We start from the raw sequence: 24992 nt of genomic DNA, 5'->3' as shown, positions 1-24992 counted from the left end.
TTTGGGGGTTTTCTTTATTGAATCTCGGACTGCATTTCATTTACCTCTGAACAGTCAAAACCTGTGAATCTTCAATGAAAAGCATGCTGGTTATTTCTTGTGTAATGCCAGTGGTGCCTGGAACTCCAAATAACCACAAGCTTAAATATGTGGAATTTTTTCTACGAAAATTGAAAGCTGAACTGTGAAGAAAATATGACCAGGATTATGCTTTCAAATTCCACAAATGTGACATTTGTTTTGTACATTCCTAGTTCCAAATGCTTGCTGCTATCAAAAGGTCCCTTAAGAAAACTACTTTACAAAAAACTAATTTGCATTACAAATTCAAAGTTTTTTAAAGATGCCTTGAATTTGCCTTTTAAGCCCCAATCTTTTGGCTGGTTTCACATAGCTGTCATTCTAACAAAGCTCTAGAATAAGGTTTACATTGCACAGAGAAACTCCAGAGGCAGCTTGCATCTGAATGAATGCACACCTCAGTATTCGCATGTTTACAAGGCTAATTTCAAATGGTCAGGAAGGATACATTCACATTCATGCTAGTTATGCTCACATTCACATCTGAATTTGAGCTGTAACTTGCAGCATAGTCTTCTCCTGGCAGCGGCTTCTCATCCAATGCTGTCATACTAGTATAGACCTTCTTTTCTTAGGAAGAATGTCTAAATGAAGGCCACTAATCTGGAAATGGGCAGCTAAAAGGATATACACAAAGAGAAAGCAAGAGATCCCTAGCCCATTAAATCTGCTTCAGGTACCTCTATTGTTCCAGCACATTCACGTGCTGAACTTTTACCAAAGCCTTGCAGCACCGATAAACTACAGAGATTATCACTATTTATTACAGATTTCTAACCTTTTAGTTTAATCTTTTCTATCATATCTGTGCCAATAATAACAGCCTAAGGCACTCCTTTTTCCTTATTCTTCTACTTTCAAACAGAGTAACGTTGGTCTTTTTAATCTCTCCTCACATGGAAATCTGATCTTTCCTTAGGCTGTTAAACGGCAATGGCTCAGATGATACCACTGTTGGTTTTGCTACTCTTTTTTGTTTTGAAAACAGAGTGATCAAAACTCAGTATCAAAGCCTAGCATACTCAAGCTGCATCTGCATTGGGCAGAGCATGATCAACTTGGAGAAGAGTTGGTGCTGACGACCCAGTGCCTACCCATATCCATCTAGGTATTTTACTGAAGAGGAGCTCTAGCCTGACCCTGTGGGTGCAGGAGGTGCGCTCACTCCTGGGGCATGTTTCAGTCTTGGACACCTAAAGTAGTGGATTCGAGTGGGGAGGTATCCTTCAGGTGCACTCCTGATCCAAACAAAAACTCTGATTAGAAGAAAACGTTTTAGGGAAAGCTCCCAAACATAGTGCCCACCCAGATTTTTATTCTAATTACCAGCAAGATCTGATTTCTTTCTTAGACTGCTTTGGTACAGCCAGCCTCAAAGGCAGGCAAAACTAGTGCCTCTTCTTCCCCGGTTTCCAAACTAACATTTCCCCTTGAGATGACTATACTTTCTCTGAAAATTGGTGTCTCTTATTTTTAAAGAAATAATCCTTTACTTACTAGATAGTATTTCCCAATTTGTGCAAATACTGCAGCATGCAGGTGGGACCCTAGGAACTCCCTTGGGATCTCTCCCCCTTACTGCCCCAGCATGCAAACTCTTCACAGGCAGCACATGAGCTGGGGCCAGTGCTTTCCCGCACCTTCACCAGTTTATAGTGCACCTCAGATGCTACCTCTAACGGTGGAAAGTGAAAAAAAAATTAATATCCAAGTCTAGCTGTAGTCAAGCTGCAGGGTCAGCAGATCTCAAACTTCTATCAAAAGTATTGAACATCTGATGCTCTGCTTGAAGCCCTCGCTTCCGTAGGCTAGGAGTGATGGGGCAATTTGCTTTCATCTGGAAGGGGGAAAAAAAAGCCTCTAATCTTTGTGGTTATGGAAGAAAGCCTGAAAATGTGATCCTGCAACCCCCTAGCAGCTCAAAAAGTTAATGGGAAATGCAAAGACTTCCAACTTTTTTCCTTGATCTCATGACTTGAGGATCTGACTCATGATTTTTGAATATTTAAGGCTGGCCATCCGCAAATCGCTGAGCAACCGGAGCACTTCGTCTTGAAAAGTGCAGTCTGTTTCCCTGCGCTGCTGCCCGCAGAACTCTCCAGGCCTGTGCCGGCGGCCCCTGCCACCCCGGACGGGATGCGAGCCGGTAGCAGCGTGCTTTCCCGGCGTGCTCCCACGTAGCCAGTGGAGGCACCGGAGGGAGCACGGCTCTTCCTCGCATCACGCTCTCGCTCAAGGGGAGCCCCCACGCCAGCAAAGGCGAGAGGGCGCGGCGGGGGCTGGCTCCCTCCCAGCCTTGCAGGCGACGCTGTCCCGGCCAGCTCGGTGCCCCGGCTGAGGTCGGGACGGCGCTGCAGGTCAGGGCACACGGCACCGGGCGAGGGACCCCACACCTCTCGCGGGGCCAGGGCACTGCCGGGCCATTCGTGCCGGCCACGTCGGAGGGAAGCTGTGCCGCCGCCCGCGGGCGGGAGGAGCCCCTCGGGGGTCAACGGCGGGACAAACCGACGCCGGAGCCCCGGGGAAGGGGGTCAGCGCGTCCCTCCCAAACGCCCGAGCCCCTTCCCGCCCGCTGCCGCCGCCGGCCCCGGCGGGCGGCGAGGTGGGGCGGGGCGGTCGGCTTGCCCCGGCGGCGGCGGCGGGAGGAGGAGGAGTCTCCGGCGGCGCCCGGGAGTCCGCTCGGAGAATGTCTCCGTCCCACTCCTCCTCCTCCGCCTGCCCCTTTGCCGCGCAGCCCTCAGCCGGGAAGGGCCGCCGCCGCCGCGCAGCATGGGGAGCTGCTGGCTGCGCCTCGCCGCCTTGCTCGCCCTGGGCGCCTGCCCCAGCCTGGCGTACGAGGGTAGGGAAGGGAAGGGAAGGAAGGGGGCGGCGGGGGCCGGGGAGCCCCCCGCGGCGGGGCAGCAGCCGGAGGCGCGGCGGGGAGCGCGGCGGCGGCGGAGCCGTCTCCTCCCGCCGGGCAGCGGGGCGCTGCCCGCCCGCGGCCGCGCCTCGGCCCGGGGCGCCGGTGGGGGCGGCGGGGGAGCGCCATGGTGCCCCCGGCAGGTCCGAGGGGCGTCCGGCCGGCGGGCCCTGAGGGCGCGGGGGGGGGGGGGGGGGGCTTGCTGCTCGCTCCGGGCCCGGAGCGCTTGGTCTCGTCCTCCGTCGTATCCTTCCCCTGGCTCGTCCTGGGACGGCCGTCAGCTCAAATGAAGCCTCATCCTCGGTTTGGAGTCCCGGGTTATTAAGTGCGATTAAAACTTTTATCTGTTTTGGGTTTAAACATGCGGAGTGCAGGTTGGGGGTGGCCCGTCGCTTTTTCACATTGGGCATCGTATTTGCATCGCCGTGCCGTTATCGTGGCAAACTTAAAGAGGACTGAAAAATAGAGGAGACACCCACTGAAAGTTGCTCAAGTACAATCGAGACTCTGTGTTGTCCTCAGCTGTAAAGGGGGGGCGAGTATATATGTCTGATCTACCAGCCCTGGCTCCAGGACCCTGGCACTTCCAAGTCTTTCACCAGTTTTTGTTGCCTGTATGTGACCGCACATGCAGAAAGCTAATCTCAATTTTCAGTGTGAAAAGTGAAAGGGTAAATCTGGCTGGGTTCTTACACTTCTAGTAATTAAAAAAGTGTATGCTTGTGCTGTTTCACTTCTAATTGTTTGCATTTGCTTTAGCAAAAGTTGAAATAAGCCCAAATTTAGGCCCATTTCCATGGCAAAAGGAGATCAGCATGTAGATCTGTGTGTTCTTTTAAAGCAGCTGCATCTTGTCTGACTTGGCGGACATTGCAGGTAAAGCCAGCGTGAACTAGCATGCAGTGGTGGTTTAACAGGTGTAGTCAATGAAAATTTGTGGTCAGAACAGAGCCTTCAAAGGAAGTGGGTACTGCTTCAAATTGGGGTGCATTACTGTGGGTTGACAGTGGAGAGAGGCAATGAACAGGTGAGAAAGGTGGCTGATACAATTCACAGCTGTGCATGTGGAGAACCTCTGTTGCTAACACCTATTTTTTTGAATCTAGGAGCCATTCCTACTAGAGCCATAGTTCTGCCCATGGAGGGGCATAAAATGGCCTCATGATGGTATTTGTGAGTTGGTTAGCTTTTCTTATTTTCGTTGGCGTGCTTCAAGTGGCTTCTTCCAACACAAAAGATCCTGAACCACACATTTATGTTCTTTCTTTACGAAACACTAAGGAATTGGACACATCAGTTGCTAAATCAACAAAGACAACAGAAGTTTTTGTCCTGGCATTTCTCTGAGGACTATTGTACTGCCAAACTCTATTTTCTTAGGAAGATGACTGAATGCTTAACTTTGCGGTTCATGTGAATGTTAGTCTTCAATTAGTTTGCAGAGGATGCTAATATCCTGTCCTTCTCTTTCTTCCTAAAAGGCCAAATGTAACTTCTCCAATCTCAAAAATCCAATTTTTGCATGTAATCTTCAAGTTGGCTGCACAATAGCCTGCTTGTTTCAGCTTTCACTCATTTGAAAGTCCAATTTTCCTCTTATGCTTAGTGTCAAAGCCTCCAAAGAGCTTAAATCATCAGCAGCTGTATTTGTAAACCCTAATATAAAGTTAAGGTTTCACATACCATTTCTTTTGCTTGTTTGTTTGTTTTTTAATAGAGAAAATGTGATATTCTTTCAAATCTTATCAATATGAAATCTAGTGAAACTGTAAATAGGTATTTTCTCTAGTGGTACTGTGTTGATCTCTGTGCACATTAGGTACAGAATGCCATTAAGTAAACTAAAATAGACTTCTTCAAAAAATCTCCATAGGATGTGTGTGTATGTGGGCCTCCTGAATACAGATTATATGTGCATGTACTTTAATGAACTGTATCCCAGGAAGTTGATGCTTGACTCTTTTGTAGACAAAGCAAAACAATCTATTTTGGATTAATACAAAATGTTTATTTTTAGTAGTAGCTTGTTATCTAAACATCAGAAATAGTCTAATCAGCTCCTGAATTCATAATTTGGTAACACTGAAGTTTTTAGTGTAGAACATTTATAACCCAAATACTACAGTGAACTCCACACTAAATAGAAATAATTTACATGCCGTAAACAGAGTTCTGTGGTCAATATTTGATGGTAGGCAGTAAAAATCAATACAGTATTCTGTCTGTGAAATGTCATTGGATTAATTATCTCTTTGGCATTAGGAAGGTGACTGAAAAATACCTGAATACTTAAAATTCTTAAAAGCATTTGAAGCAGCTGCTGTATCACCTGTAACTGTAGTTTCAAATCTTGAAAGGATGCCTGTGGTGTTTTTATGTTGTTCCGTTCAAAGCCTGCGATGCACTGACAAAATCTCTCATGGCACCACCCAGAGAAAGGTCCGTTTGCTCTTCAGGAATGTTTCAGAGATGCACATTTTAGAAGTTAAAACAACCTTAAAACCTTTTTCCTAAGGACTAAGGAGAGAGAGAAAATACCTTTGAGCTCTTTAGTGACTCTTTCTTGTCAGGTTCTTCTACTCTTCCCCAGAACTCCTCTCATCTCTTTTTTTCTGTTTTTCTGAGCTGTGAAAAACCAGTGTAGATCCTTACCCTGTTGGGCTCAGGCAGAGTACAGCTGAATATCCAGTAGTGCTGGGTGAGGGTACAGCTGTACATACACCCATAGATACGTACAGAAATCACTTGTTTGGTGTTTTGGGTACATGGAGATGAAATCAAGTGGCGCTGCGTGGTGTAAGACTGTTGTATTCTTGTCTTTACACTTCTAGTAGATGGATGAAAGGAAAAGCTAATCTATGACAAAATTAATGGGAAGTGGTTATACAGCATTAAAAAAGAAACTGTGCATTGGAAGAGGATATTGATGTGAAGGGGCCGTGAACCTTGAGAGAAATGCCATTAAAATTGCTCGGAAGACCACATAATATTATAGAACTATTTTCAAAAGCTGTATGACATTTAATTCAATGAAAAACAATATATATGTGTGGTATGCTTGTAACATATGTATATATTTGGATTAAATATGAGTAGATGGAAGTCTGGTTGTGGAAAGGGTAGCTCTTCTCAAAGTTGCATTGTAGAGCAAGGGCTACCTCTGTGGCTGAGACTTCTCAGTGCTGCAGACGTTCAAAGAGAGGCAGTCCTTGCCCAGTTGAGTTCATACTGTAAATAGACAAAGGCTAGGAGGGCAAAACTGAAGGAAGTAAATATTTAGGATTGCTTAGAGTCATATGGCAGGCTTTAAAAAAATCTGGTATTGCAATTAGTAACTTGATTCCCACTCGTATCTCCTATCCATCAGACCAAGCTGCAAAATGGTCAAGAAACAGTCTCCAGGCCCCTAAGCAGCTGGTGTTCGGCATTGCCAAGGGTGGGGCCTGTTGTGTCAGCTGAGGTTTTTTTTGTTGTGGTTTTTTTTTAATACAGTTTGCTGTCTGCCTATTAATCTTAGGTGACAATTTGTGTAGAAGTACATGCAGGATCCACCTGTGTGCTTAGTTCTGTGTGTGCTGGTCCCCTGAAGCTGAGGGCACGAGTAGCGAGCTCGTGGTGGACACAGGCCTGTGTGCTGTGCATGCTGGCAAAGCACAGAACGGAAAGGCAGTGGCTGCCCTCGAATCACTTGCAGTCCAAGTACAAGAGAAAATCCAGCACGTGAATACAAGCAGGTAAGTATGTCCTGAGGCACAGCTTTATCCGAAGAGTTGAGCTTTGGATAGGTTGGCTCCCTCTAAATAAGCTCCAGTTAGCTGGATGGCTGCATACGAATGAGTAAGACTTCCAGCAGCAGAGAAGCCTAATAGAAAAGACATTCTCAGGTGACCTCAAATGCAACGGATACATCGTGTTCATATCAATCAATAATGTTAACTCATCCCTTGACGCTGCTTTCATGTTTTCTCATGTGAAGTGGACCATCTTCATGAGCTGTAGTAACTCCCTACTGAAAACTCTTCACGGCTTTAAGCATTATCAAAGCACTAAATTTCTTTCTGAGTGGTCCTTAAGTAATCAGGTCATCGCATCCTCCGTGCTAGGCCTGCTCAGACTGCTCACTCTTCAGCAACACCTGGGGGCTTGGGTGCGACTGAAATCTCCGGGGTGAGATCACATAAACAAAGAGTGAAATTAAGAAAATTTTCTGAGAGGTGCTTTTGATGAATTGCTCAGCTGTCCCTTTTCTTGCAGTGAAATACACCTTGCCAAAGAGCACGGGCACACTAACTGCATATAGCGGCTTCGGTAGTTAAGTCTAGGGAAGGATTGGAGATGGTCCAGGAGGTGCAATAGAACAATCAATAGCAGTTATTCTGCATGCCGGCAAGCTGCTCTATCCCTTTTATTGTTGGTCCACTGCAATGCTAGCAGACGTCACATAGGCTTTATACATCTAGAATGTATAAATGCAGTGTTTATAAAAACTTGCAATCGAGATTGCCATCACTACAGGTGAGGTTCTTGTCTGTGAAAAGTATGAATGAGCATATAACTTGGAATATCAAAACCACCAGTTCTTAAAATAATTTAGTAATGTTGAGGTGCATTTTACTGTAGTCTCCTCATCTCTCAGACAGCTGAAACCACTAGTTGCAAATAGAGAGGAACATTACTGAAATAACTTTTTTTTTTCCCCCCTCACTTCAGAGGTGTGAATGGGATGGGTACGAATTGGTTCAAATTTGTGGCTGATGAAGGTGCAAGGAACAAGATTTGGCATACTGTTGTATTGGCATTCAGTTGAATAAGCCACTGGGTTGAAAATTCAGTCTCTTTACATACTTGATATATAACCGTAGGCAAGTTGCTTAGACTTACTTGCTTTTCCCCATTGGAGACAAATGATGAATCATGAATAAAAATTTACTGATGCTTAAAAATATACTTAAATTTTTAGGTACTAATGCAATAGTCTTAACTCTTGAGCCCTGTACTGTGCTGCCATACGTGAGATTAGGTAGTGTAAGGGTCCCAGGAGCATCTTTGTTGGGAGAGACTGTTTCCAAGGGGTGGATCCCCAGCCCACTAGTGTGATCGTTTGGAGTGGAGAGCAACAAAGAGGCAAACATCAATATTCCTATTCCTCCCTATCTCCACCCCATCACACTACTAATTTCTTTGTCCAAAAAGCGTATCAGTAATCTAATACTTCATGAAATTGTAATGTATACTGTATTGTAATACAGACTGTAATTTAATATTGTCAATCTTTGCGTCTTTCATGGTACTTCTGTGAAGCTTCTGAAAGTACAAATGTTTTTTCCCCAACTGGGGTAACAAATTGCATGTGCGTCTAAATACTTCGCTAATTTTTTTGCTTCTGAAATGGCTGTGTTTGGTTGTTTCTATTTAATTCACTGTTTCAAGTTACATTATATGTTAAAAATTACGGTGTGCTGGGGATCGTCCATTTCACAAGGCATTCACTTAAATTTTTTTAGCACAGTAAATGAACTGCTCAGCATACAGGATATGGCTGGCTAGCACTTCTCTGCCACTGTTTCCAAGTATTGATTATATTTTAAGGAGCCCTGTTAAGGTTGTTCAAACTGAAAATTTATGCTGCAGTACCTTGAAAGTGGCTCCAAATTACAGGTGTTAACTTTAACGATTCTGATCTTCCCTGTAACTTGAAATAGTCACTTAACAGCTCTGCCAGAGTTTGAAACCACTTTGACTTGTCATTTGGCATATCTTTACATGAAGAGAGAAAGGATTTTTGTATTTTTTGAGACCTATGGAAATAAATTAAATTTCCCTAAGTTAATAAATATGGGAAGCTCAGCTTTGCCGATAGCTTCCTTTGGTTTGCCTTAACAATCTTGACAAGATTTTGTTGTGCTTGAGGAAGTAAATGGTGTCTTTGCCATGTACATAACACACAGAAACGTGGAAGGTTACATGGAGACTAAAGCTCTGTCAAGTGCAACATCAAGATGATAAGAAATCCTTCCCCCACCCACCATTATCTCTAACTAATGTTTCTTGGCAGCTGCAGGGATTTTTCCTGAGAGAAACGTCTAAAATTATATCCCCCTCTTCATTTCTGTGAAGATGGAGGGAGAATGTGTTTAGCTTGGGAGCACATTAAGAGCCCGCTAACAGCATGCCGAAGTGAGTGTCAAAATACCTTGGTGCTGGACTACTGTTAAAATGAAACTTTTCTGCTAAAAGGCTTTTCCAGGGAGAAGGTGTTGCTCATAGGTTTTTTGCTTGTTTCCTAAACAGAAGTTACTGACTGGCTCTGCTGCCGTTTCCCGGTTTGGCTGGCTAGCCTTCATCACCAACTCCGGATTTGTATTTTTAGTGCTATTTTTGTGCTTTCTTCTCTAGCACTTAGCAGATGCTACCTTACAAAAGCAGCTACTTTGCGTTCCTTCATATCGTTCTCAACAGCACCTCTTTTTTTTTGGTTACTTTGGGAGTTGTGCTTTCCCTTCAGGAAACATGAGACAACTGTGGCCTGGTTTTGCCCATCAGGGTGGATTCCTCCTTCTCTCCCCGGCTGTCCTGGGCTTCCTTCTACCCATCCGTGCTGCCTGACTCCTGGCGTGTACGACCTCGGGCAGGATCCCTCACCTCAATCCCTGTTTGTTCAGGTGTTAACGCAGAAGGGTCCAGGTCCGGGCCCTGGCCAGGCCTCCCGGGCATGTCTGCAGTACAGGAGAGAGTTCCAAAATGGCTTTCTCCCAAACCTACTCTTCTTCCTGTTTTGCATTGCTGGAAACGTCCCCTCTTCTCTCACCCGGGCGGCAGTTTTCAACTCTCTTCTACTCTCTTGCTTGCGTTGTTTAACTTCGCTCTTGACTTTGGGGCGGGCTGCCCATCTTGCTGGACTGCCCCTGGGCGTGAGTGCCGCCGTGGCTTCACCTGTGATCTCGGTGCGGGTTGCTGGGAACCTGCGGGGAGGGGGAAGCTTGCTGGCGAGGCCAAATCGGGACGTGGCTCACGTAAATTTATCTAGGATGTCTTCCTTTACCCTCTCGTGCTATTTGATGTGAAATAAGCAACGAAGGTGGGACCCATTTTATTGCTTTGGATGGTGCTGTCTCTTTCAGCTGGCCTTCTGTGGGTCTTTACTGCCCTGGTTGCGGCGGTGGAACGTTAGCTCAGTAGTTGGGAGAGCCGCTGTCCCCTCCCGGCAGCGTGCAGGGCAAATTACAGGCCAGGGGAGGGAAGCATCCCCAGCCCTGCCGGAGTGCTGAGCCTCTTCCAGCCTGTGCAACTCAAGCTGGGGGCAGTTGGGCATTTTTGGCAAAGGTTTTTGCATAAATTCACGCTTTTTGCTTACTCAATGAAACTGCGTCTTGATCTGAGAACAGATGACATCAGTGGGGTTTAGGTTTGCTGCTCTGAGAGACCAAGTTTTGCTTAGTGCATAGAGCTCAAAAAAGAAATGAGAATGCTTGAAACGATGCATGTTCTGGGTTGTTCTTGTGAGACGGGTCATTATGAGCTATTTTCAAGGGGGAAGAAAGCCCCCACAACCAAAACATGCAAGGTGCATATCATAAAGATTCTTGCATTCATTTGTTTGAAACTGGTTAGTAAATATCTACATACGTGTATATATGTCTTTGATTTGTATAGTGTTTGAATTGTGACATGCAGCTTTGTCCTTCTGGGAAGCACAGAAGAAACTTCTGCAGCTTTGCAGGAAAATATATAACAATACATTTTATGTTACTGCTATCTTTTGCTCCACATCTTGCAGTGGGTAAAAATATACATGTGTGAGGATACTCCACATATGCAATTTGGATGATTTAGAAGTTTGTGTTATAAGGAAGGAAACCCTTTTTTCCCAGTCATGTAAAATTTAAAATTTGTCACAACTCCTATTCAGAGTTTTCTTACCATTTGAGCAGTGTGATCGAAGACTTCTGATTTTATTCTTCCCTACTTCTGATTTTATTCTTCCCTATTTCTTGCTCTCTTCTTGTTCTTTTCAGGAAATGCCATTGCCGTTTAGGGTACTGGATTTAGATGTGTTGTACATATATCCACTAAGAATAGCATTGCACTTTGAAAGTAGTCATGTATTCAGGCTTCTCCAGCAGTGCCTTGTCATGCTGCATGGTTTACCCAAAGCCTACACTTAACCAGTGTGGGCTGGCAACATGAGTCACTTAGCAAAGGCTGTCTCCTTTTAGGCTGCAGTGCGAGAGTTTTAACCTGCTAGGGTCTGTGGTCCGTCCTGGTGTCCCTCAGAAGTCTTCTGTCAGGTTTCCTGATGCTGACTGGCCAGATGGGGGGAGCTGCTGCTTCCAACTCCTGCTTCAGAGTTAAGTTATAAGCCTATGCCAATTACACTTTTCTTTAGAGTTGTCAACTTTAGGGCAATGCACTTCAAAATAATTACTTGATTCAAATCTGCCTGTCTTGAGTCCATCCATTGTGGAGAGCCCGGCTCTCTAGCTATACTGTCACTTGTAAGTAAAACAGGGCCAAATTAACATGCCTCTACCCAGCTATTCTTGAAGATTAAAAACACATTGGCTTGCAGACATTCACTGTTCTAAGTTGCCCAGAGGCAGATACCTGAAACAATACGCCTGGTGCTGAGTTACAGTGGCAGTGAAATGTTTAAATAAAAGAAACAACCCAACAAATAACAAAAAGATCTTTCCCCTACGTTACTTTTCTGGGAAAGGAATGGATATGAGTGCCCCAGAAGACTACTCAATGCTGAAAGGGGGATCTTTCTTATTACTGAGTAAGGAAAAAAGGGCTGACTTGCTGAAGGTGTTTTTTGCGAAGGCATTTGACAGCTAGTTTGCTTCAACTTTGTGCTACTGATGTCTTTTTGTGACATTAAGGCAGCTGGTTAGCCTGTGTCTGCGTCCCCTTTGTAAAATGGTTTGTCTGGAGAGCTTTGACTTAAACCACTCATATAAGGAGCAAGTGCTCTTACTGCTGTTGCATATACAGTGCATCATATTAAGGAAAACTGTGTGGGTGTGTTTAGTTATGGAACTGCTACAGGTTGCTCTTGGGTCTCTTTAAAGCTGAAAAGGGGTGACCTGTGCCTGGCTGTGGCTCTGTGCATACCTGTGCGCTCTTCTGGCTAGTGCCTCCATTACCCTCGTTACTGCTTCATTTACAGCTTCTGGCTGTGTTTCCATTTTGGTAGGTATCAGGAACCACATTTTGAGTTTTTCATTGGTACTTAGCATGTACTTAGAGATGGGAAATACCTGTCTGGGAGAAATGGAAGATAACCATAATTGTAAACTTGCTTTGACTTTGAGGAAATTTAAGGAAATTTCCAGTCAAATGCATCAAATCCTGAGTATTTCTGTAATAAGGGAAGGCAACTTTTGTGTAAATGCCAGCAGTGCTGTTGGTATCACTGATACCTTTTTGTCCTTTCCGTCAGCACACTAGAAACTTGCAGTGGTTAACTGGCTGACAACTTGGCATCTTTTCAGAAAATATGAACACTTGAATTGTTTTTTGGCTCTATTTTTAACAGAAGTGCTTCCGACTGGGGATTCTATGCCTCTCTCCAAGTGAATGTCAAAAGCAAGAATATTAAACTGTATCTTTAGATGGCTCCAACGCATTTCAGATCTCTTAGATACCACTAACAGCACAGGACATGTGCTGTAGCCCTGGAAGTTCTTTTGTTTTATTCTTATCCAAAATCATCCTTTTGCAATTTTTTTGTCTGCCAGTTTGTAGGGAAATCTTTAATATGTGGCATACTTATAAAATGACTCAGACATTTTAGCTATAACATATGTTAAAAACCACATATATTCTGTGTGCAATAAAAGACAACTTGTAAATCATCAGAAAGATAATATGATTGATTTATAGCTGATTTCCCTGTTAGAAGAGTAAACCAGTTTGCCAAAACAGATCAATACAAAGGAATTGAAAATAAGTCCTCAATTTGAGTTATTTTATATTTCCATATTGGTAAGCACCTCACCATGAAAATGGGGTTTGATTTATTTGCAGTGGGTGAATATCGTCTCTGAAGCATAGCCCTGGTTTCTCATTACTCTTCTGCCTTTAGCAAAGCTATTCTTTATTGCACAAAGACCATGAGAAGGCAGGGTGGGGAACAGAAAAAAATCATGTTGTAGTACATGACACATGAGAATAATTTAATATATTATTAATGGGTTTTGTGGTGTAGAGCCTGATGGTTCTTAGGGTTCCAGTTCACAGGAAGCCGTGCCCTCCAAAATGTTCTTGGTCTTTCTTGGATGAAGACACCGTGGTAAGTGGGACTGACAAATGGCAACAGAAGTCTGCAATGGGAGGACATAAATAAGGCCTCGTGGCTGCATAGATTGGTTGTTGCACAGTTTAAATAAACTTCAACTGGAAAGCCCTGTGCACCAGTGCTGTTCAACAAACTGCAGGCTCTTTTCCCCGTTGCCCTCCTGAGCCCTTGTGAGAGCTGATGCAGCAATTTATGGTTGGGATTATATTTGCTCAAACAGTTGTTTAAAACCATCCTATTTAATTCTTAGTGACTTCTAGTTTCCACTGTGGAAGGAGCTGTGAGGAATCCCTGCCATCGCAGTGAGTTACACTCTGTGTGTGTGTGAGCAGGGGAGGAGGAAGGCTTGGCAGGCTACATGATACACAGCAGTTTACAAGTTCGTACAGGATTGCATCTCTTTTGGGCTTCTAGTTTTCGGTCACCTGTGACGAGAGTGCTCCAGCCCCATAACAAGCTCCTGAAAATTTTTGAAGGCTGGAGCATCATTTACATCGGGGAGCTGGCTGATGGATTGGTCCTGCTAACAGCTTATTGCTGAGGCAGCAGGTTGTTGAGGAATGGTTGAAATGACCTGTAGTATAGCTGCTTTTTCCCAGAAAATGATTTCTGTTTTCAGAGCTGGCTGGGTGAGGGAGTTGGAACCATGGAGCTTATTGTCAGATCTTGTTGGAGGTTGCCCTTGGCCTGATTTCTTACTGGCAAATGTTGACTTGTCTCAGGCTGCTGTTGAACTGGTGCCTTTGCAAATAAGAGATGCTGAAGAGCCTGTCCACTGCAGAGGGGCAGAGCGGTGAGAGGCAAATGACAGGATGGCTGCCGTGTACAGCTTGTGTAACCCCTTGCCTTCTGCTAGGAATTTGTGCTAAATGTAACATCCCGTTTTCTTTGATGTAAAAAGGCTGGCACAGGACTGTATATAAACAGTGGGGGAGTAATGCTGATTGTCTTCTGCACACAAGACACAGCATGCTGTGGAACTGATTCTACAGTATGTTTCCAATTTTGCATATTGTAGTAATATTTCATAGGAAAGAAGGGAAATTTTAAATCATGAAAAGAAATAAACAGAACTCAGAAGCATGTTTGTAGATAGGCAAATGGATGGACCCATTGGTTGTTATCTGGTCTGTCTGCAGTGGAAATCTGTGTGAAATCTTTCACCGTTTTTAACAACACGGGGTCGGATTTGCAAATGGAAGGCCAGAGCACTAACTAAAGGAACCTGGGCACTTGATTTTATTTTTTGTCTGGGTGGTCCTAATCATTAAGGCTTTTTCCAGAAGCTATGCAGGCTGTCCAGCTGAAAATACTTATTTTTCTTTCTGTGAAACATCATGTTTGGTTGAGAGGCATAGAAAACTGTGGAGTCAATAATTTTCAATTATTTAAAAAAAAAAAAAGGGGGGGGGGGCTTTCAAATTTCTTGTTTCTACATAGAAGACTTCAGGGTTAGGGCTGTCTTGGCACTGCAAGGGCTGGCAGTGGAACAGGGACCTCCCGCAGCAGCCCCGTCCCACCTGGCCGAGGCAGCGAGTGGAGCTGGGATGGGGACTGACTCCGCTGTAGGGACAGGGCGGCTCCAAGGCCGAGCCAGGGGCCCCGATGGGTGAGGGGCTGGCAGGGTTGGAGCTGGTATCAGTGTTACGGGGAGTGATACGTCTCACATGTTTGACCTCCAGATGGATTTGGGGTTAAATTCCACATTATTTACAGTGTATTAATTAATTCTCAGTAACAATTTAGGAAATGGTTTCATTTTTCTGTGAGAATTATTACTAGCTTAGTACTTTCTGTGTGGAGTATTAATTTTTTTGTTTCCCAGTGTGTTCAACATGCTCCCTTTTTATATCCATATCTCTGGTCTGTATGACAAACTTTCAGCTTGTCAGTTGGCCTTTAATGGCAAGCCCTGAAATCTCATCAGTCAGTTTTTCAGACTTTGATGCTTCTGTGAGGAGGAGACAGAATTATGATGGCATCCCTATCCTGTCTTTATGAGATAAAACAACTGATCTTTGCTGTATGTCCCCAGTTTCTTTGAATAGCATATTTTGACACTCAGAAGAAACTTGGTGTGACAAGAATGCAAATGAACCCATAAATCTGTTATTTAAAAATGTCTGTTCTGCTACGAGTTTGGCTTGTTCTTTCTGAGAGCATTTAGTTATTGTCTTCAGGGTATTTATGAAACTTGCGCAATTTTTCGGTGCTAAACTGCCTTTGTCGACAATTAAGATGCATAGAGCTGGCTATTAAAGGATTATATCCTAATTATGTTAAGTGAACCCTGGCTTCAGTAATTCAAAGCTGTCTGCCAGCTTGCTAGCTGGAGCTGGTCATTCCTACCAGATGTTGTTCGTCAATGCTAGTCATCAGCCTCCCCTTAACGAAAGGGACCTAGAGCATGGCCATCCTTAGGTAACGTAGCTGCACCAAATACAGCATGACTTCGTATTTCCCTGCTTCGCCCTGCTCCTTCCCAGCTCTCTCTGTCCTGATGTCAGGAGGCTGGGGCTGGACCTGCTGCTGCTTTCCAGGAGCTGCAGGAGATGGGGCATCGCCCTTCTTGCTGGGGACCATGATGCTGGCCACAGCCTCTCAGTATCTGCTCTTGGCCTCGCAGGATGAGAGGGATGTGGTGAAGGAAAGGGGTGCTACTGGATATTTGGTAATAGTGTGATACAGGCAGGAGGAGGAGGGAGGTAGGCATGTATGGTCACCGCCTCTGTTGCCCTGCACTAGCTGGGGATGCGCTTCTGGTTTCGACTTCCCCAGGTCACTCGCCGCCTGGCTGAACAGCACAGGGGGCTCTGAAGCTGGGACCAGCTTGCCAAGGGAGAAGGAGAAGCCCGCAGCATTTACTGCAGGGAGTAGGAAAAATCATGTTTCCATTCTGTCTTCAAGCTCATACCTTTTGAAGAACGTACAGGTTGGCCACGTACACGTTCCTCTTCTCTCCAAAAAGTTATCTTTTAGGGTCCCACTTTAGGTGCGCCAGTCACCTCTGCTGTTTTCTAGTAGTGGCAGTGGATTTTCCCTGCCCTTTTCCCTCTCCTCCAGGATTCTGGAAATGTGGCTTGCTTCAGTGCATTGGGGTCATTAATTTTGTTTGTTATTATATTGGTATTGCCAAGTTTCTCTTTACCTTAAACCAGTACTTAGGGTTCCAAAGGCTGACAAAATTTAAATTTACATTGATTTATTTTTATTTACTTTCTAGTTTGGGAAATTTGAAGTTTCTGAGCTTTGTCTATGGCAGTATGGCTATATATATGTATATTAATGTAAAGCTAATGCTTCTCATGAATTGTGCAATTTCAGCAGACCTAATTTAAGAGACTCACCAAAAGATCAAAGTCTCTTTTATCAGAAGCCGTCGATACACTATATTTTTTTGTAATACTCTTGTGATACACATGTATCATTAGTGAAAGTGGGGTATCTAAGCCAATGTCCTTACAAATGACCTTGGTAACCACTCGTTCAGAAGGAAACTTATTTACCCTCTTGTTGTCAATGGAAGCGAGAACTTGGAGAATATCCTTTCGATTGGGAATTGCCACTGACAATATTAATGGAAAATGAGCAAGGGTTTGGAGGGAGTATTTCAAATGTTCCTTTAAAATCTAATCAGTATTATTTTATGCTGGCTGTAGCAAAGAGCTTTTGAATCTGCCTTAGGATATGATTAATATTTATTATTTTAAACAAAATGAGCAAGCTAGTTCTCATCAGTTGGTTTATATAACTTCTGTGCTTTTGGCTGTGAACTGCATATTAAATACTGTTTGCTTTGAGGCTGTTTCTAATACTAGTCTTCAGATATAAATTAATTTCCTACCTCCTGAGTCTTGACAGCAGTTGTTTACTTTTTCCTTCAATTGATTAGTTTGCTATTATGTTTTAAGTTCCTCTGCACCTTTTTTTTTAAGTTCCACCTGTTTTTCTGTCATCTTTGCTCAGTTGTTGACCTGCTGACTGCCCTACATGGCTCTGAGTTCCTTCAGCTCTTCCTCCCCAGTGTAATGCCTGCTTTTTCTCCTTCATGCTACCCTTGCAAAGCACTATTAAAGCATGAGTAGTCCTATTTTTCTTCCAAGAAGGGTCTTCAGTATTAATACCAACAGCCTTAATGCTTTTGTCTGTTTGCAGGGTGTTTGCATGGATAAAATAACAAATTTTCTAGAGCAGGGACTTTGGAAACCAATGTTTATGCTTCTAGTTTCTCTAAAAGGAAGCTGCTCACATGGACTTGAGATGTAAAGTATGCTGTGACAGATTTCTGGACTGCAGTCATTTATTCATAAGAAGATAACTAGTGAGAAAAAGCAAGCTGACAAGTTGAAGCTAACTTGGGGAGAAGTCCTACTTGAGCCAGTTGAGGATAATGAGCCACAAGAGAAGATACGTATTTTTTTTTTTTAAAGTGGTGACTTAAGCAGAGAAGGTAAGGAAAAGTTGCATGGGGGAGAAGTCCTCACAGGAGAAGTCCTCAAGGGAGCTCGCTGCCAGTATAGAGTTTACAGTAGTTCTGTGTCATTTCTGACACTGTGTAACTCCACTTACTGAAGAGCAAGAGGAGATCACAGTCAGTGACTTTACATTTTTCTGCTCCCCTTCTGTTTTCTAGGAACTTGTTGGAGAGTTTCCTATGGATTACAGGCAGCTCCTGATACTAGGTTTCAAGTGTTGGTGTAGTGCCTGGTACTTAAAGCTGAGGTTTTATTCCTAGGGAGTCTTTCTTTTAGTCTCCTCATAAAATCTGAAAAATATTTTTTAAATGGCAGAACTTCAGAAATAACACATAACTCAAGGATAAAGAGAAGAGAGGAAAGCAGTATATCTGGTGCTGTAGTATTAAAAGTTAGATACTGAGATGTGCCAGTTTCCACTGTCAGCATTAAAAAAAAAAAAAAAGATTCTTCCATCTGTCACCAATTGAGAATAGATCAGGATTAGTTTTCAATCTCTTCCTTTGGAAAGTTATTCCAAAGTCCACTGGAACTTGTCATTAAGGAGACTTTCAGCTTAAATGTTCTTTACTTAATTAACAAGTTACTAGTAGTTCTACCTCTTTTTAGTTACCAGCAGTAATACCTCTTTTCAGTCCCTTATTGGCCTTCTACAGGTGGCTTCCTGTTTTTCTGCCTTTTCAGATCTGTTCATAAAATGTAGGCCTACATTAAAGACCCTATAATATCTTAACATAAAGGAGGAAAAGCATATTGAAGTATGTTCACAGGAATTATTTCTCTGGATCTTAAAAGATAAGAGTCTTACCTATACGTGGTAGCATTTGTTTGCCTCTTCAGAGTCCCAGTTTGCTTTTCCATCTTGCAGCCTTCTAGTGCGTCTAATGGTGCGCCTGTCTGCAACGTACTGTGTCCTCCCATCCTTTTCCCCATTGAAGAAGCTGCTGAAGCATCTTGTTTGTGTAGGGCTTTATGTGTAATTCAGGCTTGATTTGTTATAAACTCAGTTTTATAAATTTCATGAGAAAAGTCTAAAAAAAACCAAACCCAATTGCTTCTGCTTAGTGTAGAAGGTAGCAATGGCCTGCGAGAGCCCTTTGTGCCTGAAGAGTTCGTGCCACAGGTAGGGGCTGGTCCTCAGGATCCACTGTCCTGATGGAGGTGTGCCCTGCCATCAGGGATGGAGACCACTGCGGCATCAAAGCGTGTTCATCTGAACAGGGTTTCATCCCAACGCCTGAGGTAGTCTTTCACCCTGTCAGGTAGTGTGGAGGCAGGCTAGTCAGTGCGGCTCTTGCCTGAGGGTGGCTGTTGACCTCACCAGTACGCAGCTTATCTGGTTTCCTGGAGGACTCCAGCCATCCCAGCTCTCCGGGAAACTCTGATGAGACCAGGTATGCATAGCAGAACGATGCTGTCAGCAGACCTGTGTTGCTTTCTTTCAGTGAGGTGAAAGCTCTCAAGGTCCCTACCAGCCCATCATTTCCTCATGACTCCAAATTCACACGTTAGTTTGATTTTTAGGATGTGTAAGTAAGATACATCAGCAAAGCAGCTTTGGAAATAGAGTGCCTCTGGGCACACATATCTCTAGGGGGTCATGCAGTCTCCAAAGTCCTGGCAGAAGAGGAGGGGTTACTAGCAGGATGCAGGTGGGCAATTCTCAGATCAGGCTGCTAAACCACTGTGGAGAAAAGGCTCAAATACAGGTCAGCAGTAAAAGTACTGTGAGAAGCCATCCTAGAAAACAGAGGGCAGGTGGAGATGTGCTTCAGGGTTATAAAATAGCTGGAATTTCCTTAATTGCCTGGAACTTGCTGCTTAGGTAATTAGGCTATTGTAGTCCATTTGACAGGTGACAAAGCTGTGAATAATTGAGATGAGCTGGTGTCTGCCAGGATGGGACACAGTTTGGGTTTAGCTGTAAGCCAGTATTACTGATGGATGATGCTGTGCGAGAGCAGCAAAGAAACCAGCAACACTTACATATGTCCAGACCACAGGCGACATGTGAACAGCGATTGCAGAGCCTCTTGTAGTTTGTCAGACACAGAGTGCAAATTTTTCTATATCAAGAGCAGTCTATATTTTCCATGCACAACCCCATAGCTGCTGTAAATAATGAAGGCTTTGCTTTCCTCATATGCTTAACCTCTGGCTTAGACCATGTATGTCCTCAGAATAGTAAATACATTATTATGCAGTATGCAGCTCTGGTAGCTGTGTTTTATGTAGACACAATGCAGTGTGTTTACCCTCCTTAAACCTATTGATTAAAGAATGTAAATTTTGTTCAGCTGAACTGATGTACGTTTTAGTGTTCATGACACTTCCTTTGGTAACAGTCTGTGGTACTGTAGCTGTTCCTGATCGTAAAGAGAGATGCTGCCATTAGGGTTTTTTTAGCATTATTTACTGAAGAGTTCCTTAAGCAAAACCCAAACTTTGAGTTCCTCAAAACATTTTTCTTCAACCTGCTCCCTGTTGGTCTTCTGCTGGCATAACTAGCTGCCATTCCAAATATTCAGGGACTTCTTTCGTTTGCCTGTCTTTTGGGGGTTTTTATTTTGTTTTGCTGGATTTCAGTTTATTGCAAGATCCTTATCAGGTGGAGCCCTTTAAAAGGGAGGACAGATGCTCTTGGGCCCCCTCTTGCCAGCTTAAAAAATCATGAAGCTAACTTCTTCTTTCTTTGCACCTAGTTATTTAAATGTTCGATTTGGCAATGAGTCCAAATAAAAAATCCCCTCACTGGTCATGCTGAAGATCAGCATTTCATGAGAGCACTGTTCATGTACGTAATGTTCAGATTTTTCCCTTTGAGCCAAGCTCCCAGCTTGACCCCCATAGCCCATCTACTTGATGAATCAGTGTGGTACCTTGTGGGTTGTACTGTTCAGCAATCAAGGGAACGTAGCCTCTGTGGGAAATGAGGAACAACACAGGAGATGACTGATACATCTCTTGAAGATGTACTAATGTCAGCTCCCAAGTATATCTTTATTAGCCTGTTGAGCTGCTTTTTTTTCCACAGAAATCAATGCTTTATTTTGGTAGCAGAGGCCTTTCATCCGCATGTTTCACCTTTTTGTCTAGATTTTCTTTAAATGAATTTCCTGTTGAAAGCCAGCAATAGGTATGTATATATATTTTACAAGTCTGAAATTGCATTTTAAGCAAGATTTGATTGAATCCTCGCTTCCCTTTGAATTGCTCAAGATGTCACATCACAGGAGCAAGGCAGAGCAAACCAGAATTTCCAGAATTAGGATTCTGGAAATACCTTGTTTGTTTTCATTTAATATAAGGACACAATTTTAATGAAGGTTATTGGTTTTTTACAGCTTCAAGTGAATAGTATTTAAAAAACAATTACCCAAGGCCTTTGGTCATTTCGTGTGTGTATACTGCAAGCAGTATTTGACTACACTGCTCATCCTAACACTAAACACACGACTATAGTAAAAGCAAATGCATTTGCAATGGAGCAAGATATCTGGGAGCAGCCTGCGACTGCACTAAGGTTCCTGGACCGTATGCGTGTGTTGGCAAAGGTGGTTGTAGCCTCTTGTTAAGTCTGCCAGCTTTTCCCTCGACTGCTGCTGTGTTACAAGATTTCTGCCTGGGTTGAGTCAGAGCCACTTGCACAACTTCCACTTTTATTGCCAGTCTGGAGAGGGAAAAATAAACCAAAACCAGTGGTAGAAAGTGTTTTGCTTTGGATTTGCTGTATCTAGGACATCTACATTTGTACACAAAAGGAAGCAGGGTTGAATTATGCTTTACAAAGCTTTTCTGGACTAACACTAACTTCTGTGTCCATGCAGTTTCCATTCCACTGCTGATTTTTGTGAGAGTAAACTGCATGGGCATTGCTGCTGACTTCTGGATATGTGACTTCATTGAAATGAATGAGACACTTTATGCCAGGACTAGTGTTTTCTTTGTCACACAGTATTTGCAGCACATGAAATGAGTTTTATTTTGTTAGCTAATTTCGATGTGAAGTGATAGTTTTCTCCACATGTGTAATTAATCTGTTTTGAAACATGTTCATGGCTTGGTGTTAGCTGCAGAGTTTCTTCATAGCCACATTGGGTTGGCAAGGGAGGAGGGAAGAGATTACCTTTTGGGAAAAGAACCTATGCCTGCATTTTGCTAATCAGATTCGTGATTTCTGTGTTACTGGACGGTTTTATTTCACAAAGCATAAGCTACTGCTGGCATGCAGACTTCAGACATCTCTGACCTCCTTTGAACTTGCTAATTCTGAAGCTTTCTGCTTTGCATTTCAGTTGTGCTTTGATTATGACGACTTTGAAAGAACTGTTCTTTGATGGAATCTTGTATGAGGCATCTCTCTTGAAGCAAGTTAAAACCTGTGCTTTAAAACATGGTGTTTGCATCTTAATCAATACTGAGACACAGTGAATTAATCTGTGTGTAGCCCTGAGGGGATCTTCTTGGTGTGGGATTACTTTCTGTGCCTGAAAGACCTTACACCTGCAAGGAATAGAAGCACAACAATAGTGTGGAGCTTGCGGGTGTGCATGGAAGCTGAAATCTGTGCTATCCACATGTGTATTTCCATAAATACAGACAGGGAAATTTCTAGACATCTCTGGAAGTTAATCATTTGGGCTACTAAACTGCACATAGGATTATTAACTTGGTCTGGATAAGTGAGCTGTGCTTGGATTCAGGAACATGCCATGAAGCTGAAATCTGTGCTATCCACATGTGTATTTCCATAAATACAGACAGGGAAATTTCTAGACATCTCTGGAAGTTAATCATTTGGGCTACTAAACTGCACGTAGGATTATTAACTTGGTCTGGATAAGTGAGCTGTGCTTGGATTCAGGAACATGCCATGACTGTTTTGATATTCTCTACTTCTCAGTTCAGCACAACTCTTGCTGAATACAAGATTGTTGGGTTTCTGTGCTTAAACTTGCTTTTTCGTGTGCGATGCAAAGACAGTTGGGGCTACTGATTGAGTCAGGCAGGAGACCAAAAAGTGGTGTGGCCAGTGGGAACATCCTTTGTGGAAAGAGGAGGGCAGATGATATCTTTTGAATTACTATGCATGTTGAAGACTGCTTAATAGGAGCAGTTGCCATTAGATTCTCTACATTTAAAGACGTTCGTTAATAACAGTTGCATTTCTATATCAGCCCACCTGTAGGAAGGTTCAAGGCAAATCAGTATCTCTGGCTATTTATTAATTGATTTTGCTGGCACTTTCTCAGCTATTTGTTCTGCTATGATTTCTGTAACAAAATACATTTTATATTTGTTATTTATTTTTTAAGCCTTACAGACCAGATGCAACAAAAACACCTGAGTGTGCAGGCAGCTTTTAAACAAATACTGAAATCCCATCAAAGCCAATGGCATTTAAGCATGAGCTTCGGAGAACTAGGACGTAATGTTCAACCAGTAAAGAAGATGAAAAAACTGGCTTTCCATTTTTACTACCATCATAAAATGAGTGCAACTATTTTTACACACAAAATAAAGCCCTCTAACATGAAGGTCCTGACCATTTTTGGTGCCTTTTCTGCCTCCTCATGTACATCTTCCAGACTTCTGAGGTCTTAGTGTGACCAAGCCCTCCCATACTGCAAGAAGCGCTACAGTCTGCTGCACGCAAAGCTAAGTTTTTTACTTCATATATTTGATATGTCTTCAGGTAGTGTGGAATGTAAAACTCTGAGGCAAAACATTAGAGGAACTAAATGCAGATGTTAACAGAGTTATTGGTGGAAGCTGGTCATCCTCTTCTTACACATGCTTAAACTGATCAGCTGTTTGAATATGGAAGGAATTCTCAAGCGCTCTCCTCTGTTTTGAAGGATAGCTTGCATGTGGGATGAGCCTTTTCTTTCCTCCCATTATGGAGAGTAGCCAGTGCCTGCAGACCAGAGAAGATGCCATCTCAGCTCATTTAACTCACGTTGTTTCCCTGTGTGCAACGCACAGTGTCATTACAACTGTTTTTTGGTTTGGTTTTTTTCCACATTGTTTTCCTTTTGGTTATTGTATGAAATTTGCCATGCAGCTGAAATTGGAAATTATCACTGTATTTTTAGGGTTGGTTTTTTCTGTTCTCCATTTCCCAGCAATGTTCAAAAAATTGGAAATGCAGTGATCTTTTCTGAAATACGTATTGAAGTAAATTGGTGCTATATTTATAACTTAAAGCTTCAGTAGAGCATAAACATGAACATTGCCTTTTGCTGCTGGTTTTTACAGTATGTACCTCAATTTTAGGTAATCCTTATAAACCCTGAGCCTAAAGAGTGTGAAAAAGAAAAAAAGGCTTAAGAAATCAGTGGTGTAAATGGACAAAATAGTATTGCCTAAAAAATCCAAGCTTTTATTAATGTATTCTTCAGGACTGTAAGTACAGTACATATAAAACTCTTCAGTCTGCCTGGTGCTAATTAGGGAGGGGAGCACTGCTATTCAGAAGAAAAGCCCTTATCGCAGGCTAAGTGCTGAAGCCTCTTGTACTTCAGTGCCTGAACTTGTCCTGTCTCAGGGCAGTAAACTGTAAAAAGCTTCTGAATGGTTTCATGAACTATACCGTTGTTGTCTATAGTGTATTTTCAGTTGATCCAACTCAAGAAGAGTTAAGAAATTCATGTGTCAGTCATGAGAAAAACAAGTTTGCATAGCTATTCTGCCTCTTACAGCCCACAGTCCTTCTTTTTCTCAATTATAAAGGATTTATAACACAATAGCATGTTAAAAGTTGTTCATGTACACACCTGTGTAGGCAGTGCCTGCCTTGGCATTATGTTCTTGTGCCCTGATTCTGCCGGCAGACCCGCATGGGTGAACCTTTGCAATGGGGAGAGGAGTCCTGTGTGCGTGACCCTCAATTTGCCTATGTGCACTCACTCGCATAACCAGCGACATCGAACAGCGGAGCACCAGAGTCCTCATTCCCTTTGCCCATGCGGGTAATCCTAGCAACCCTGGTGAAGATCTTACAGTGAATAACTCTACTAAGGTTTATATGTGGTTGCAGGCTTTAATGATGTGTTTCTCACTTACTGGTGCTTTGTTTTTCCTTTTAACTTCTTTTTAAAGAAACCTTTCAGTCTTCCACTGGTATTGATTGTTCTTTTGTGCATTTTTATTATTATTTTAAACCTTGCCTTGCTGCTGCTTGTCAGAATTAAATGATCCAGTGAGAAAATGTCTGGTTTCAGGTTGGAGAAGGTGC

At 43.2% G+C, this 24992-nt stretch overlaps 1 protein-coding gene across 1 annotated transcript in view; it reads left to right on the top strand.

Annotated features, from left to right (window-relative positions):
* The first annotated feature begins 6360 nt into the window (after positions 1–6360).
* Positions 6361–24992, top strand: part of SRPX (sushi repeat containing protein X-linked) — a 44426-nt gene continuing 25794 nt past the window's right edge. Inside the window, 2 exon segments of the mRNA XM_059820562.1 lie at positions 6361–6440; positions 7193–7194. Coding sequence (XP_059676545.1) covers positions 6361–6440; positions 7193–7194 — 82 coding nt within the window.

Source organism: Gavia stellata, chromosome 1 (genome assembly GCF_030936135.1).
Source record: "Gavia stellata isolate bGavSte3 chromosome 1, bGavSte3.hap2, whole genome shotgun sequence".
NCBI lineage: Eukaryota > Metazoa > Chordata > Aves > Gaviiformes > Gaviidae > Gavia > Gavia stellata.
The sequence above is the reverse complement of the archived record's forward strand: the minus strand, read 5'-3'. Positions and strand labels throughout refer to the sequence as shown.